This window comes from Haliotis cracherodii, unplaced genomic scaffold, assembly GCF_022045235.1.
Source record: "Haliotis cracherodii isolate W230 unplaced genomic scaffold, xgHalCrac1.p SCAF_3, whole genome shotgun sequence".
Classification (NCBI taxonomy): Eukaryota; Metazoa; Mollusca; class Gastropoda; order Lepetellida; family Haliotidae; genus Haliotis; species Haliotis cracherodii.
The window spans coordinates 621,303-639,099 of record NW_027266286.1 but is presented as its reverse complement, the minus strand read 5'-3'; the positions used below and the strand labels follow the sequence as shown (position 1 = coordinate 639,099).

Below are 17,797 nucleotides of genomic sequence, written 5' to 3'. Positions count from 1 at the left end.
ATACTATCATACTTACATTTAACATGCATTTGTGTGTGTTAGTGTGTGTCAGTGTGTGTATGTGTGTTAGTGAGTGTGTATGTGTGTCGTTTGGTATCGAACCAAAGTCTATCGAACCACCCATCTTCCACTCTCCGGACAGCCGGACAGACGCGCTATCCACTAGACTAGAGGCAGACATAAAGGTAAGAAATTGACTTTAATAGTAGCAGGACACTTACGTTCCAAGCACCAATAAAGTATCTCCACGGCATAAAGCGAAAGAGGTTTGGTGCTACAGGTGATGAAAAAGTTTACAGTCACATTACAACTTCCTAGACCGTTACATGCGATGACTTGAGGCAGTTGTGTAATGTTGGGTGAATTGATGATACACTCCACTCTCCTGTTCACCCTACAGTCTACAGCAGGAGCCCCAGCCAACACGTCATATATGGAGATATGCTGGCCGGAATTACAGGTCAGGTTGAGAGTGACACTCTGCGTCAAGGAAGCACAACCACTGGTTGTTTTTGCTGAAAGATAGACGACGATTATGTACAACGTTGAATACTTTACTGGTATTTAACAATATGCTTTCCCCCTCTGTTCCTTCTAATAACAAATATAGTGTTCTGTTGTTCATCATGTCTCCACTCTCTAGTGCACAAACCACAGCTGAAGATTTACGGCAAATTTACATACAATACTATTTTAATTGTCACTACGTCATTTAAGAAGACCAGCACTCGTACACGAGTAATATTATTCATTAGGTATCCGTTGAAGATACCACTATTTAATTAGAGTATGCTTGCCAGTGTGTAATACCAAAGCGCGAGCTCAGTACTGCCGGAACACGTTTCAGTAACAAATATTGAGTGAGTGAGTTTGATTTTATGCCACTTTTAGCAATATTCCAGCAATCGCTGCGGGGGACACCAGAAATGGGCTTCACACATTGTACCCATGTCGGTAGTCAAACCCGGGTCTTCTGCGTGACGAGCGAACGCTTTAACCACTAGGCTACCCGACCGCCCCCAAACAAATATAGAACATTCTCAACATCGCTGGTCTTATTTTATACACTGACATTGCGTGTGGAGATGATAGATCACTGAGAGGAGGTTGTGCACACTCGATTACCCCAGCAACCCTTTTGCTAGGCTGACGCCCCAGGGCTCCCGTGTAATACAAATTTCGCGAATCTCGTCAGATACCAGAACTATTCGCTCGTTTCATAGTATTGGTATTACACGGGAGCTCGTTTCGTATTCTATATTTACTTTATCGAGTTGGACAAGTGATTTCTAACAACATACAATTATTGACCGACTATTTAATAACTAGGCATTTTAACTGGGATTTTTGTGTTAGGGACATAATATGTTAGTCATTGATTTACTATTGTTAAATCGAGGTCGCGTGCCACCATCCCCACTCGAACAAAATTCCCTTCCCCTGAATACCAAATGGTCCTTGAAAGAAACATATTACAGTTACGTTCGAGGCTTAGCTGAGAAGTAAAACGTCAACTCACCTTGAGCACTTTCTGACGGAACTGCGGGAAAAACAAACAGGAGGCAGAAACAGTTCACTGCTTCACCAAGAAGTAAACCACCAAGCTTCATCTGTTCACGTAGTGAATCCCTCACCCAGGCTTGTTTGACGCAGGCTTAGAATCTGAACACTTGTCTCATTGACGCGTTTAGTGGTAACTCTGCCCAGTTTGGAGAGTCTCCCATCCAGCGTCGTCCTTCGTCTACTCACCTATGAGATGTGGTGAACACACCCTGTGTACGACTGAGGAAGCTGAGGCACTGTAGGCGACTACTGTAGTTGCATGTATGTAGGTGATTATTACCATGTCTTGGTTGTGTCAACACGTTGTTCAACAGCACAGACGGCAGCTGAAAGACTTCAACCAGGCAGTAGAAGCCTTATGTACATAACTGTTAAATACATCATAGAAGTTTGTTTACGTTTGTGCAAGGTTGTTATGAGGTGAAAAGGAGTGGATTTTCCTGGAATTTGATGATGGGGAACGTAATATGGGAGTTTGTGGTTTTGTGAATATAATGATCTACACATATGAACACCTCACAAGTTTCAGTACATACTACTGTGTTTGGACTGATCCCATAACAACTACAACCTACACGGCTATAACGACATAATGTTTTGTTTATTGCTGATGCTCTGAACTTTTATAATGCTATGTCGAATGTTGTGATGACGCTTCGATATAATGTTTTGTTTATTGCTAATGCTCTGAACCCTTATTCTGCAACGTCGAATGTTGTGATGACGCTTCGACATAATGTTTTGTTTATTGCTGATACCCTGAACCCTTATTCTGCCACGTCGAATGTTGTGATGATGCTTCGACATAATGTTTTGTTTATTGCTGATGCTCTGAGCCTTTATAATGCCACGTCGAATGTTGTGATGACGCTTCAACATAATGTTTTATTTATTGCTGATGCTGTGAACCCTTATTCTGCAACGTCGAATGTCGTAATGACGCTTCGACATAATGTTTTGTTTATTGCTGATGCTGTGAACCCTTATTCTGCCACGTCGAATGTTTTGATGACGCTTCGACATAATGTTATGTTTATTGCTGATGCCCTGAGCCTTTATAATGTCACGTCGAATATTGTGACGACGCTTCAACATAATGTTTTGTTTATTATTGATGCTCTGAACCTTTTTGATGCCATCATGAATGTTGCGATAATGTTTTGTTGAGTGATGCTTTGAACTTTTATAAGGCTATGTTAGTTGCACTACCAAAATATGAAATTGTATACTCTTTCTGTCGCGATTCCTGCGAAAGTTCATTGGCAACTGAAAAACCCACGGACTTGCCAAATTCCAGTAAAATATTTCAATAGAACAGAGCACGTTAAGATGCATGTGTCGCTGCTGTCTTGTGAAAAATAGTTGTGTCTCTCAGGAGGACATTATTCGTCTAGGAGCAGACTTGACGTTGCAGAGTACAGTTGCAGAGTGGAACCGACGCCCCAGTTGGAATGACCGGGTGGTGGAAAAATATTCCCCACGTCACGTGATATTATTAGACAGTTGAATAAACATTGTATTGTTATTATTGGAAGCAAAGACCTGCGTCACTTGGAGTTGTCCTCAACATGAAGGTGACACGCCGTGATATGACTGGAATAGGCGGCGTGAAACCTAACGCACTCACCATTGCAAGTAAGATGACCCATGTGTCCATTGTTAAACTCACCAGGTCATTTGGTGTCTGCACCGGCTGTTGGTGTTTACATGTCACAACGTTGGAGGTGCAAGCTTTCAAAATGTTTGAAGGTAGACATGTGGAGGACATTTCCTAATTTTACGCATTATTGACAAAAATCAGCTCCGACGCCATTCCCTATTTTATATGTTCCCGTGTTTGCTCAGGTGAACAACTGACTTGTCTTTGCATGTGTTTGTGTTGGACAGTATACGTTCAGCCTATCACTTTAGAAGAGATATATCTAATGATAAATTAACAAGTTTTTGTCTCTTTTATCAAGAAAATGGAACCGGCCAATATTACATTTCGAAACGTTTACAGAGCTTAACAAGTGCTTGAAATAGCTTAAAAGCCGGTTTTGGGTAAGAAGTGGTTTCGAAAGAATACTTTCTTCGGATGGGCCACGGCGAAAGTCAGAGCAAAACGTCGTTTCGATACCGCTGACGGACCAATCAAAATGCAGGTTTCTAAAATGTCAACTAAAGGCAGAAGAACAATTTGACAGATGACATTAATAGGTAATATGAAGTAATTGAATTTATTAATTAGAAATGACAGGATTCATGAATAGAAAAAATCACTGAATTGTGTTCCCTGGGTGTCATGTGTGAGACCAGTTACGTCAAGGCCCTTCCCTCTTTCACCACGCCTTTGCTGTAATGCACAGCCAGGGCAAACATAGAGACTGCAGTTGACGTATTTACCGAAGCAGGTGGCCAGGGAGATCAAAACTTCCTGTAGAAACTTGCCCCAATGTACACAATCAAGCGCATGTTTTCCTCGTTTTAATACCACACTTAAAGCATAACTGCTAGAGATGAAATGTAATGTAAACAAGATGTGGCTGATGGTCAGGTTGGTTGTTGCAGAGACATAAATACAGATGTACAAGTAATATCTAGAAACTACGACAGATGTTGTTATTCATTAGTGTGACAATAAGTTTTACACATAGTGGCATGAAGATCTACAAGAATTAATAGTCTAAAGATGCGGTCTACCAATTAGAGAAATATGTCAAGCTTTATAAAGGTAATCTTACTAATGGAACTAAACAATGAGATGACAGTTGTCATCATGGCCTACCGAACATCCTATGCACATTCATGAAATGTTTAATTTTATACTTCTGTATAGTTCAAGATAGTTAGGACTAACCAGCGATTGAAACGTTTGGATCAATGCGCCATTGGACATTGGGAATCAGCATTCGTAGATTGAATCAAATTTTGACGAACACCTTTCCAACTAAGAATTACATAAAAACTGCTAAAACGAGAACAGTTGACAAAAGGTTCCACACAATGAAACCTTCCGGACCATAGAATATGTGAGGTATTTGTTGTGACAAACAGGATGTGAGGCGACATCAGACTTCAGTGTCAATAAAGAATGCCTGGATCACAAACTGTATCAAACAATATATCGATAAATGTGTAGGTCGATATGACAAGGCTTCGTTGTAGTGGCAGCAACACACAAGTCATGTGCCTGGAGAAGAGACTTCTGTTCATATGACAAGGCTTCGTTGTAGTGGCAGCGATACATAAGCCATGTGCCTAGAGAAGAGACTTCTGTTCATATGACAAGGCTTCGTTGTAGTGGCAGCAGCACCCAAGCCATGTGCCTGAAGAAAAGGCTGCTGTTCATATGACAAGGCTTCATTGTTGTGGCAGCAACACCAAAGCCATGTGCCTAGAGAAAAAACTGCTGTTCACATCATAAGGCTTTATTGTAGTGGCAGCGCCTCCCAAGCAATGTGCCTGGAGAAGAGACATCTGTTCACATGATAAGGCTTCATTGTAGTGGCAGCGACTCCCAAGCAATGTACCTAAAGATGGATGAACATACAATCTTAGTACAATCAATAGTGTTACCATTACATAATTCACACACTTGCCGTTCACGTCGTTGCACAATATATCTTCCTCTTTCTATTTATAATTCGTGTGAACTACCTCAAAAAGAGCCAGGGATTTGTAACTTTAAGGTACTGTTCTGAGCAGAAGGATAGTTTATAAAGGATATAGTTTGGTGTCCAGAAGGAGTGTATCCATGGTAACATCACAACATCAACGTTCAGTCTTTATCCTCAGGCTTATCTGCTTCTGTTTCATCTACTTTCACGTGATACAGTTTCCTAAAAGTTAGCTTGTCATAAAGGTTGTCAGCATCAATAATGAATACCCTCATGTCCATGATGTCGTTCTGCTTGGCGTCCCTGATGTTCAGGCGGTCATATCTGTGACCTTGAACTAGAATTTTTTGATAGCCTGCCCCCCTGCCGACCAGCCGAGCTTCTGGTAGTGAGCTATCTGGTGATACGCTAGGACTCACCAGGATGTGTTGACTACCATCTTCCTTTGGACTGGGAACTAGAAATTGAGCCAGTTCACGCCCATGTTGAACAGGTGTTCCATGCCCCAAATAGTCACTGATGTGTTTCTGTTCCCTTTCTGCTCGGTTCAACGCTGCATAACCTGTGTCACTCTCAACGATGACAGGGCTGGCGTTGTGTACATCGGCAGGATCCAGCTCCCAGTATCTATCGTGCTCCTGCCATGTGGTGCCGACCAGATTCTTTGGAACAGGCATTGGAATGATATGGTCCCCTTGTGAAGCCGTGGCCATTATTTTGTGTGTTATCTCGCACTTCCTGGCAAAGAAAATATGAAATAACGTAAAATTCTTCAATTGTTATGTGGCAGTAGGAATTTTGGTTAAACAGTTAAAAAGGCTGCACACTGCAACATACGAAAAGTGTGTTGATGGGACAGTTTATAAAAAGGCTGGTGATGCCTATTTTATAGCGAGACGAGGGTTATACGTAAAAATTGCACTTTACCTGCAGCCACACATGACACAGAGCACCACCAGGACAACAATGACAAGGACTCCCATCACGGCCGACGCAGCTATCAAGAAGAGGGGAAGGATAGCGTCTGGAATTCACACAAAAAGTCATTCAGGGATAAAATACTTCATTCCAGAAATACTTACAAAAAAGTGTATTCGCCTGACATTCAGGAATTCAGGGACAAAATAAAGTGTTATGTCTTGGAGATATGACTGAAAAAAGTTAGTGACTGAAAAGCAAATATCCAAGTTCTCAAGGATATCTAACGTACGCTCCCTAAGTTATTATTTAGATATAGGCGTTGTGAACCTTAACTGTCCTTTACATTGTAGATTACGAACAAGTGCTTCAAATATACATAGAAATGGATTTCATAGTAAAAAAGATTGTCTTTGATCGACCTACTCTGGTCGGTCGTTTGATCACGAGGTCCCGTGGAAGTAGCATCATCTGTTGTTGGTATTGTGGATAGCAAGACATCTTTGTTGGGTAAAGTAGAAGTCCCGATATTGAGTGTCGGAAATACAGTGGGCACTTCATCCGATGTTGGTGACTCTGATATTCTCACTGCAGCAGATGTTATATATTGGCTTGTTGCCGAAGTAGGTACTGTAGACGATGTAGGCACCCCTGAAGACTTGACATTATCTGTGGATGGTAGAAGATGTATTTACTCTCTATAGTGATAATAACAATCACATACATGTATGTGTCGACAGCATCCATTACCTGTGTGTATCGCCACAAAGCGATAATTCAATCAGAGAATCAACATCCAAGACTGGCACACCTTTGGATGAAAGTTATTTACCGCTGCCTGTCTTTCTTGACACATCTTTTTAATCTATTAACACCCCCTTCCCCCCCCCCCCCCCCCCCCCCCCCCCCACACACACACACACAAACACACTCACACCAACGATTACCTATATTGTTGTGGAAGGGATGAAATCGCGAATGTTTTCGTTACCTGGTCGACAAGGTCGTCACCTATGGTAGTCGCTCTACGAGGTGTGAACAGCAATCTGTATGGATATGGGGTTTTCATTCCAAGGTGCACAACTCGTGAACTACGCGAGTTGACGCAAGGGTCAATCTAAGAAAAGTGGCCTTGATGTGACAAGGGTAGAAACTAGGCTACCGAAGAGCGGAAGGTCCGGGGTTGGATCCCCGGTCGCGTCATACCAGAAGACGTTAAAAGATATTACTTGTTGTTATCCTGTCAGGCTTTAATGGTTTCAAACAATGACTTGTCTGCTCGCGGTCAGTATACTGTGTCTGAGTGGGGTATTCATGTTAAACTGCGGCATGGTATCTCAGAGTGCTAGCACTAAAAACAATTGCCATCAGTCCTGACTAGTACAAGCAGACACACAAACACATGCACATAACGTCGCTACATGAGTGAAATAACCTTAGATGCGACGTTAAACCCCATTTCACCTCATCTCAATGTATTGCAATGATGATACACTTACAGTTACCCCCGAGACACTGGTATTCAATCTCCAATGCATAGTCAGCGAAGTAGTCCTTGTTGTTGCACTTGACAACCAACTGCAGAGACACGTTACAGCTGTTGTTGCCGTTACATACTGTAACTTGAGGCGGCTGTGTGATGTTGGGGGGCGTGTAGTTACAGTCCACACTCCTGTTCACCCTGCAGCCTTCACCCCGAGCTCCAGCGGACACAGTCTGTATGGCGATGTACTGTGCAGGACCACACGTCAGGCGGAGAGAGCTCTCCTGCTGGAGCTTCTTACATCTACTCTCCACTAGAAGAACATTGGAATTGCATAGACGTTATGTGTACCTGATATTGTGACAGCTTTATTCTTTACAGTGAAGACCACATATGCTTATTACTTACATGTATTAGAATTTTTTATTTAGTAGACATGAATCTCGAAGGTTATGAGATATAATCACAAACATGACATATTAAAGAAAACATAGGTGTTTTCGAGTTCATAGACAGAAAGATGTATAATGAATAGCTTTTTTAATAATTGCACACCAAACATATGTCAAATGTCGTACGCGAATCTCTACTTTACTAAGAGTGAGTGAGTGAGTATGGTTTTATGCTGCTTTTAGCAATATTCCAGCAATATCACGACGGGTACTAAGAACATGCTATCCCAAATATAACATTTGTTAAATGTGACCACTTTCTAAATGGCTTGTGTGTTAAAAGTTTTCGGCCAATAAATCCGTGCTAATTTACACTTGTCAGAGGGGTACACAAAGTGCGTGATCTAGACTTCCAGGTGTCGGACTTTCATTTTTGTGGAAGCCTCGGTAGCTGAGTGGGTTAGATTGACGGCTTTGTGTGCTGGCGATTAGGTGACTCACTCTGGCAGTGTGGGTTCGAATCACGAATGGGGCTTAACCCTAAAAAGATACGAGAATCTGTACTTTACTAAGAAAGTGGTATCCCAAATAAAACATTTGTTACATTTGACCAATACAAAGCGTGTTCCATTCATATAAGTTTCACAACTATGTTGCTGTTGTGCCCAGTGGAGTGTGTTTCAGCAGATAATCGGGACAGATTATGCCCTGGTGGTGACGTTTTATGTTGTTGTAGATGGACAGCCATGACAGCTGAAGACAGATATTCTATCATGAAGAATCATCATGTCGAAACATATCCATTGATAATTTTATGAAGCAGTTTTATCCGACGATACTTGTTCATTTATTATCTCGCACAGCTACCACAGACAATTGTTATGTGGTATTTAGACCACAAGAAGGAAATGCTCGTTTCAATAACATCATCACTAAGTGACACTATATATAATGGCTTGTGCGTGTTTTACATAACATGTTTCAAATATCACCTTTGACCAGGTCTTTGTACTCCTGTGATACTCTGTGAGAGACCACAATTCTCACCTTTCATTTCACCCACTGTTAGACATGCTGTCAGAATGAGCAGAAACATGACATGCAGACAGCGACAGTCCATTTGCGATGTTTCCACTGCTTCTGAAACACTTCCCATTAATAATGATTTGGTCCTTGTAATTCCGGCAGCTACGTCGTCATGTATGTTGCCTTTCGTATCAGCATCATGCTACTTGGTCACATCTGATGACAAAAAGTCGATAGCCATATCATTTGAATATATTTCATGACAGCCACCTATTACATGAATATAGACGTGTACATACAGCCACGTGCTATATGAATATGTACATACAGGGCAGAGACCACAGTGCATGAGGGGGAAGTGTACACCTGGCGTCAACACAGCGCACACGGGAACATATGTTTGCTTACACTTGGATCAAACGAGTCAATACATTTACATTAGAGCACATTACACTTCCTCTGACGTGGTGGATCAGTATATTCTCCATCCTGCACGGCGTAGGGTGGAGCGGCAGTTGCCTGAGGTCACAACACACAAGGGTACAGGAGACACTTCCTCTGACGTGGTGGATCAGTATATTCTCCATCCTGCACGGCGTAGGGTGGAGCGGCAGTTGCGTGAGGTTACAACACACATGGGTACAGGAGACACTTTCCTCATCGTGCCGTCTGTGAGTTTCGGGAGAAACTGACACAATGTGGGACAAACATAATGATTATCATCAATTGTATCATGTACTATAATGACTCCGAGTGATACATTTGCTGAACCAGATTTGTCATATATAACTCACTGTGAGAATGTGAATAATCTGTACATGAAAGTAGAATATGATATCGTAGTGCACAAGCCGCATTGCACTAGTGTTGATTTCCCAATGTTCCCAAAATAATATTGTTTCGTAGGAGTTTATGTAAATCCTTTATTTCTGTAGGTGTACATCAGGCCATCTGCCGACATGTTGCACTGTTCATGTACAAGGTCAGCTGCAAGAGCGAGGTGGTTTTACTGCCCTTCTAACCCGTGTTTCAATCATCACAGTTTATCATCAGTTTCATCTTAGAGGACGATGTGTGTGTATGTGTATGCATGTAAGTTAATTCATTAAATACACAAACACTGGCATACATGAACATGGCAGTCACAGTGCAATCCAACCATTGTCCCAGACCGGTGCTGCTGTTAAAACATAGGTTGAGTCTACAGATGTACATTGGTTAGCCTGGTATCAGAAGCTGTTGTTTCTGAGAATCCTTATTTGATTCGCGGTCGTGTCTTCATTTAGTGTCAGCATGTTGTTGGTTGTCAGGTATGCAGTGTGACATGCGTTGTAGTGACTAGTCTGAGTGTTGACATGTCCAAGTTGGCAGGCATACAGGGTAACACGAATTTGCCTTTAGACTGAACCTGTTGCACTCCACAAGAACCTGAACAAAATCGGACCAGGTGATTCTGATGACTTCACACTGTTGCCTGCGCTGTGTACGATGAGATCAGTTCCAGTTAGATCCAACTCTCCCAGCTTCTCATGATCAATGGCATCGAAGGCTGGGGATACATCTAGTAGAACTAGACGGGTCACATGACCATCTGCAACAGACATGTTTAGGTCCAACATGACTCGATTTAGTATCGTAACTGTGCTAAGGGCTGTTCTCTCAGCAGATTGAAATATATGCATAATGTTGTGTTTGATGTAAGCCTTTCCAGGATCTTTGATACGAAAATTATATTCGACCTTCGGCGATAATTCTTCAACATACTGCTATCCAGATTGTCATTTTAGTAAGGGCTTATAATTGCAGATATAACTTGACACATGACCATTCTCCAGACTCTGATGAGTTGTGTTTGAGGTTACACTTGATACGTTATAGAGACCTCAACATGTACCAGCCATACGTTCTGAAAAAGCTTGATACCGATTGTTCTTTTTTGAAGTTTGGTCAATATTGGGCTTTCTTCTTCTGTGACTTTAACATTTGATGGGTGTCTTTAAGCTTCTGTTATCTTGGTTTGCTTTACATTACATATAGACGTCTACCAAAGATGGTGTTCCACATTGCAATTTATTGCCGGTTAAAGCAACCTACTGTAGCCCTCACGTTGAAGTACATCCGTGTGTACAAGGCTAGGCCGGGACTGACTGTTGTTAGAACATGCAGCATGCCTACAGCGCCATAGTGGTAGTTGAGAGCCATGGCACCTTCAGCGTCATACAGACAACACGACGGCAGTTTGCCAATAATGTCTTGAATGTATATTTCCGAGTGTTTACCGTCATTGTATTTCCAAAAAGAATTGACAATAGCTGCTTGTTCAGGTTTGAGGCTAGTCATCTTAAAGCCCTCTGGTCTTGGCCTTGAATAAACAAGAAACAGAAATATTTAATTCAGATGAGTGATACCATATTTTATTAATCTTTGCCCCCTAAATGAGGCGACTACATACATGGGGTGTCAGGTTCAATGACTCGGCGAGACAACCCGGTAAGATGTTGCTCATGACATCAGTCACCGGTCTGTCTGGTAGAGTCTCGATAATTTCCTGACCACTGCCATACAGCTGGAACAAAATGCTGATTGTGGTGTTAAACAATAAGCAAAAAGGCTATTGTTCGACATAGTGCAACAACGAGACGTAGTGTTGGTGCGTATGGCGTTGTATCTCTTACATGAATCTTTTCCTTACAATTATATGAGGAAATGGCTGTATGCATTATGAGACTAGTTGGTGATACTGTATATGTGACTACACTGTAAAATGTGTTTCAATCCTAAACACAAACCTATACAAGTTTCCTCCCACTTTGTCGTGAAAATGTTACTACCATTTATCAATTTGTTTCAATTTTTCTAAGATTGTGGGGATGTTGTCGGTATGCAGAGAGACTTCAGAATATATCATTTGTGTTGGTTCTAAGATTGTTTAGTGAAGAGACGCAAAATATTTGTTCCATTTCAGACCTGAACACAGGCAATGCTTGTGCTGCTGGTTGGTTCAGGCAATGCTTGTGCTGCGGGTTGGTTCAGGCAATGCTTGTGCTACTGGTTGGTTCAGGCAATGCTTGTGCTACTGGTTGGTTCAGGCAATGCTTGTGCAACTGGTTGGTTCAGGCAATGCTTGTGATGCAGGTTGGTTCAGGCAATGCTTGTGCTGCAGGTTGGTTCAGGCAATGCTTGTGCTACTGGTTGGTTCAGACAATGCTTGTGCAACTGGTTGGTTCAGGCAATGCTTGTGCTACTGGTTGGTTCAGGCAATACTTGTGCTACTGGTTGGTTCAGGCAATGCTTGTGCTACTGGTTGGTTCAGGCAATGCTTGTGCTGCTGGTTGGTTCAGGAAGTGCTTATGCTGCTGGTTGGTTCAGGCAATGCTTGTACTGCTGGTTGGTTCAGGCAATGCTTGTGCTGCTGGTTGGTTCAGGCAATGCTTGTGCTACTGGTTGGTTCAGGCAATGCTTGTGCTGCTGGTTGGTTCAGGCAATGCTTGTGCAACTGGTTGGTTCAGGCAATGCTTGTGATGCAGGTTGGTTCAGGCAATGCTTGTGCTGCTGGTTGGTTCAGGCAATGCTTGTGTTACTGGTTTGTTCAGGAAATGCTTGTGCAACTGGTTGGTTCAGGCAATGCTTGTGTTACTGGTTTGTTCAGGAAATGCTTGTGCAACTGGTTGGTTCAGGCAATGCTTGTACTGCTGGTTGGTTCAGGCAATGCTTGTGCTGCTGGTTGGTTCAGGCAATGCTTGTGCTACTGGTTGGTTCAGGCAATGCTTGTGCTGCTGGTTGGTTCAGGCAATGCTTGTGCAACTGGTTGGTTCAGGCAATGCTTGTGATGCAGGTTGGTTCAGGCAATGCTTGTGCTGCAGGTTGGTTCAGGCAATGCTTGTGCTGCTGGTTGGTTCAGGCAATGCTTGTGCTGCTGGTTGGTTCAGGCAATGCTTGTGCAACTGGTTGGTTCAGGCAATGCTTGTGCTGCTGGTTGGTTCAGGCAATGCTTGTGTTACTGGTTTGTTCAGGAAATGCTTGTGCAACTGGTTGGTTCAGGCAATGCTTGTGTTACTGGTTTGTTCAGGAAATGCTTGTGCAACTGGTTGGTTCAGGCAATGCTTGTACTGCTGGTTGGTTCAGGCAATGCTTGTGCTGCTGGTTGGTTCAGGCAATGCTTGTGCTACTGGTTGGTTCAGGCAATGCTTGTGCTGCTGGTTGGTTCAGGCAATGCTTGTGCAACTGGTTGGTTCAGGCAATGCTTGTGCAACTGGTTGGTTCAGGCAATGCTGGTGCTACTGGTTGGTTCAGGCAATGCTTGTGCTGCTGGTTGGTTCAGGCAATGCTTGTGCTACTGGTTGGTTCAGGCAATGCTTGTGCTGCTGGTTGGTTCAGGCAATGCTTGTGCAACTGGTTGGTTCAGGCAATGCTTGTGCAACTGGTTGGTTCAGGCAATGCTTGTGCTGCTGGTTAGTTCAGGCAATGCTTGTACTGCTGGTTGGTTCAGGCAATGCTTGTGCTGCTGGGTGGTTCAGGCAATGCTTGTGCTGCTGGGTGGTTCAGGCAATGCTTGTGCTACTGGGTGGTTCAGGCAATGCTTGTGCTACTGGTTGGTTCAGGCAATGCTTGTGCTACTGGTTGGTTCAGGCAATGCTTGTGCTGCTGGGTGGTTCAGGCAATGCTTGTGCTACTGGTTAGTTCAGGCAATGCTTGTACTGCTGGTTGGTTCAGGCAATGCTTGTACTGCTGGTTGGTTCAGGCAATGCTTGTGCTGTTGGCTGGTTCAGGCAATGCTTGTGCTACTGGTTTGTTCAGCTTCTGTGTCTTGCGCCTGATTATGTCCCGGATGTGTTGCCTCAGGTGGAGATCTGGACTCATGGTGGTCCATGGATGGGCGCGTTAGAGTTCTGTTGGAGACCTCTGTTATCTGCCTACAATGGTGTTGTCTCACGTTATCGTCCATGTAGACGGGTGGTTAGGGGGGAATACGCCAGTCTGTGACACTCAACAGGAAACTGTTCCCACCCGTCCAGGGAATCATCCTCCATGTTTTCAGCTTGCAGCTACGTGTCATTGTACACCAAACTGAATGGTTTCTGCGAAGACAGTCTGATAGCTTTGGATGCTTGATACCCTCCTTGATCTCAAACCTGCTGATTCTCAATGTCCGCGATGACAATGGTCTGTGGGGATCCAGTTCTCCTCCAGACAGCTGCTGTGGCTTGTCTCCTAACGAAACAGAGCATGTAGCGACCTTTGCTTGCTGACGTCACATGAGACCGTCCAGACCTTGGACGTTCCTTTACCACATTAATGTGTTCATATCCGAGCTGACGACCAACAGCTTTGAAGGATATTCTACATACATCATGCCTATTATTCAACACATTTCCCCATTTACCGTCGATTGATAGATCGTTTATGCCCGTAATTAGCGCTCCAGAAGCTCTACCAATCTTAGTATGCATAACTGATTACTGATTTTACCAATTACTTTCGCGGTCGCTCGACAATGATTCACAATTTTTCAGGGGGCGCTTAACCTTGTTCCTAGAGTATGTATACAAGTATATGTTGTGGGTACCTGACTCGGAGGCTGACCCGTGTGACGGTCATCAGGCGGTACGTGTCCACTGTATAGGATCTGTGTTGATAACCGATGGCCTTGACCACAGCCGGCATGGTGCTCAACACCTGGTTAGAACAAAGTAATGTAGTGTCAGTACACCCTGGGAACACATCACGTTATACCACGGCGACACACGTTTGTTGATGTGAGATGCGAGGTACCCATGGTCGTTGAAAGTCCGAGGGTATCCATTACCCATGATTCTCTACATGTTCATTTCATCAAAGTAGACTGGTCTGTTGAAACATTTCCTACATATTCTTACTAAACGTGATATCTGTAATAGATTGCATAACCTACTCGAAACAAGGATTTATTCTGAAAGGTAGAGTAATGCTGTGTTGAAAAGACATGTTTGGAATTTATAGTGAGATCATTGTTTCCAGGGTAACACTTACACACAAATATGATCCTAGCTGACCAGTCCAGCACGTCGGGTTGTCGCAGCAGCGTTTCCAGTCGTGCCGTGTGTGTCGTAAAGACGCTGACGAGAGGGCCGAGGTGAACAGGGCACTGGGGAAACAAACATCAACACAATATATAAATTCAACGATTCGTCAAATTCTATTTGCATTATATTTACAATATAGTTATTGAATGAGTCACACGTTAGTATCTCGGATTATAAAACATCTTCAGGAGAAACGCACAGAAGACCACGTGTTTTTATGACACAAATAGGTCAGCATAATTTCCATTTTAGCAACTTACAACCACATAGATTCTTAAGTCCTTTCTATACAAGTTCCATTAACGAGCCTCATATAGTCTGTACTGCATGTACGGTGAGTTGGTAGTCTGTACTACATGTATGGTGAGTAGGAAGTCTGTACTACATGCATGGTAGGCAGTCTGTACTACATGTATAATGAGAAGGCAGTCTGTACTACATGTATGGTAGGCAGTGTGTACTACATGTATGGTGAGTAGGTAGTCTGTACTACATGTATGGTAGGCAGTATGTACTACATGTATGGTGAGTAGGCAGTCTGTACTACATGTTCGGTGAGTTGGTAGGCTGTACTACATGTATGGTGAGTAGGCAGTCTGTACTACATGTATGGTGAGAAGGCAGTCTCATATTACATGTATGGTGAGTTGGGAGTCTGTATTACATCTATCGTGACTAGGTAGTCTGTACTACATATATGGTATGCAGTCTGTACTACATGTATGGTGAGTAGGCAGTCTGTACAACATGTATGGTAGGCAGTCTGTACTACATGTATGGTGAGTAGGTAATCTGTACTACATGCATGGTGAGTAGGCAGTCTGTACTACATGTATGGTGAGTAGGTAGTCTGTACTACATGTATGGTGAGTAGGCAGTCTGTACTACATGTATGGTGAGAAGGCAGTCTGTACTACATGTTCGGTGAGTTGGTAGGCTGTACTACATGTATGGTGAGTAGGCAGTCTCATATTACATGTATGATGAGTAGGCAGTCTGTATTACATGTATGGTGAGTGGGCAGTTTGTACTACATGTATGGTGAGTTGGCAGTCTGTACTACATGTATGGTGAGTTGGCAGTCTGAAATACATGTATGGTGAGTTGGCAGTCTGTACTACATGTATGGTGAGTAGGCAGTCTGTACTACATGTATGGTGAGTAGGCAGTATGTACTACATGTATGGTGAGTAGGCAGTCTGTACTACATGTATGGTGAGTAGGCAGTCTGTACTACATGTATGGTGAGTAGGCAGTCTGTACTACATGTATGGTGAGTAGGTAGTCATTATTACATGTATGGTGAGTAGGTAGTCTGTATTACATGTATTGTGAGTAGGCAGTCTGTACTACATGTATGGTGAGTAGGCAGTCTGTATTACATGTATGGTGAGTAGGCAGTCTGTACTACATGTATGGTGAGTAGGTAGTCTGTATTACATGTATGGTGAGTAGGCAGTCTGTACTACATGTATGGTGAGTAGGTAGTCTGTACTACATATATGGTGAGTAGGCAGTCTGTACTACATGCATGGTAGGCAGTCTGAAAGTGTAATTAGCATGTAGCCTGTTCACCTTGGCTGTAGCAGCATTGACCCGTGCAACCACTGCTGTGTAGTCCGGCCAGCGGTCCACTATGACGTCACAATCAGTAATTAGGGAGCAGAGCTTTGATTTTATCTCACCTCGAATCTAAGAAATAACAGAAATGATGGTTGAATGTTGAACAGTCCTGTACATTGACATCATAACACCACATATTCCTAGGTTCTGGCTGTGTCTACCAGCTGTCGATTTCATTTACCTGAATGTTTTCTTTTCGTGTTCTAAACTAGTGATGGATGGAAACAAGCTAGGAGGGTGCGTTTGTATATTCTGCTCACACTGACCGTATATGTGCTGAAATCTGACATTTTCATAAACAGGTAGGGCAAAGATTGCCCAATCACCAATACTTCACAGGTTTTCATATACGGGTAGGGCAACTGTTGAACGTGACATATTGCACAATCATCAATGCCTCTGAAGTATAGACGAATACATAAATATCCCCTGCTGTTAAACTGAATATTGACATTGTCAACACAAAGATAACATTCCCGTTTATGAGACGGCCCCTAGGCTATCAGGCTCAATGAGGTACTGTCGCAGGCATACATTTACGCCAGCACTATTGTTGTATGGGATGTACACATTGTAGGACGAGGCAAGACACGAGTGTGTACCTACATGGATAGCTCTATCGTCATTCTGCAGAGTTGACAGAAGCCCTGGCAGTAGATCCGTGGACAGGGCGACCGCCATTACTAACTCCAGCAGGTTGCCTACATAGGTTGAAGTAAGTCACGTGTCCAGCCTGAACATTGTTACGTCAGCTTGCCTAGATATCATACAGAATATATACAGTATATGTCGCGCATCGTGATACTGACTAAGTGAGTGATTTTACGCCGCTTTAAGCATTAAACATACATATGTGCATACATACACATATACAAACACACACACACACACATACACACACACTCAGAAACCTACACACACACAGAAACCTACACACACCCAGAAACCTACAAACACATACACACACTCGCCTACACATATGTACACACGCATGTACACACACATGTACAAACACATACATACACACACACACGTACACAGACATACACACACAGACACACAAACATACACACACACACGTATACACACATACACACACATACACATACAAACACATACACCCACAGACAC

At 43.1% G+C, this 17,797-nt stretch overlaps 2 protein-coding genes across 2 annotated transcripts; both read right to left on the bottom strand.

Moving 5' to 3' along the window:
• Positions 1–5,057: 5,057 nt before the first annotated feature.
• On the bottom strand, positions 5,058–9,249 carry LOC139475063 (uncharacterized). Its single transcript, XM_071258292.1, has 5 exons — positions 9,003–9,249; positions 7,580–7,876; positions 6,507–6,749; positions 6,090–6,186; positions 5,058–5,900 (listed from the first exon to the last, which is right to left on the bottom strand). Exons 1-5 carry the CDS (start codon positions 9,109–9,111, stop codon positions 5,324–5,326), a joined length of 1,323 nt encoding a protein of 440 aa, XP_071114393.1. The 5' UTR covers positions 9,112–9,249; the 3' UTR covers positions 5,058–5,323.
• Positions 9,250–11,259: 2,010 nt separating this feature from the next.
• On the bottom strand, positions 11,260–17,354 carry LOC139476038 (uncharacterized). The gene is made up of 5 exons (XM_071259279.1): positions 17,273–17,354; positions 16,619–16,735; positions 14,991–15,105; positions 14,548–14,657; positions 11,260–11,343 (listed from the first exon to the last, which is right to left on the bottom strand). The coding sequence occupies exons 1-5, from the start codon at positions 17,345–17,347 to the stop codon at positions 11,323–11,325; spliced, it is 438 nt and encodes a 145-aa protein (XP_071115380.1). The 5' UTR covers positions 17,348–17,354; the 3' UTR covers positions 11,260–11,322.
• Between the last annotated feature and the right edge of the window lie 443 nt (positions 17,355–17,797).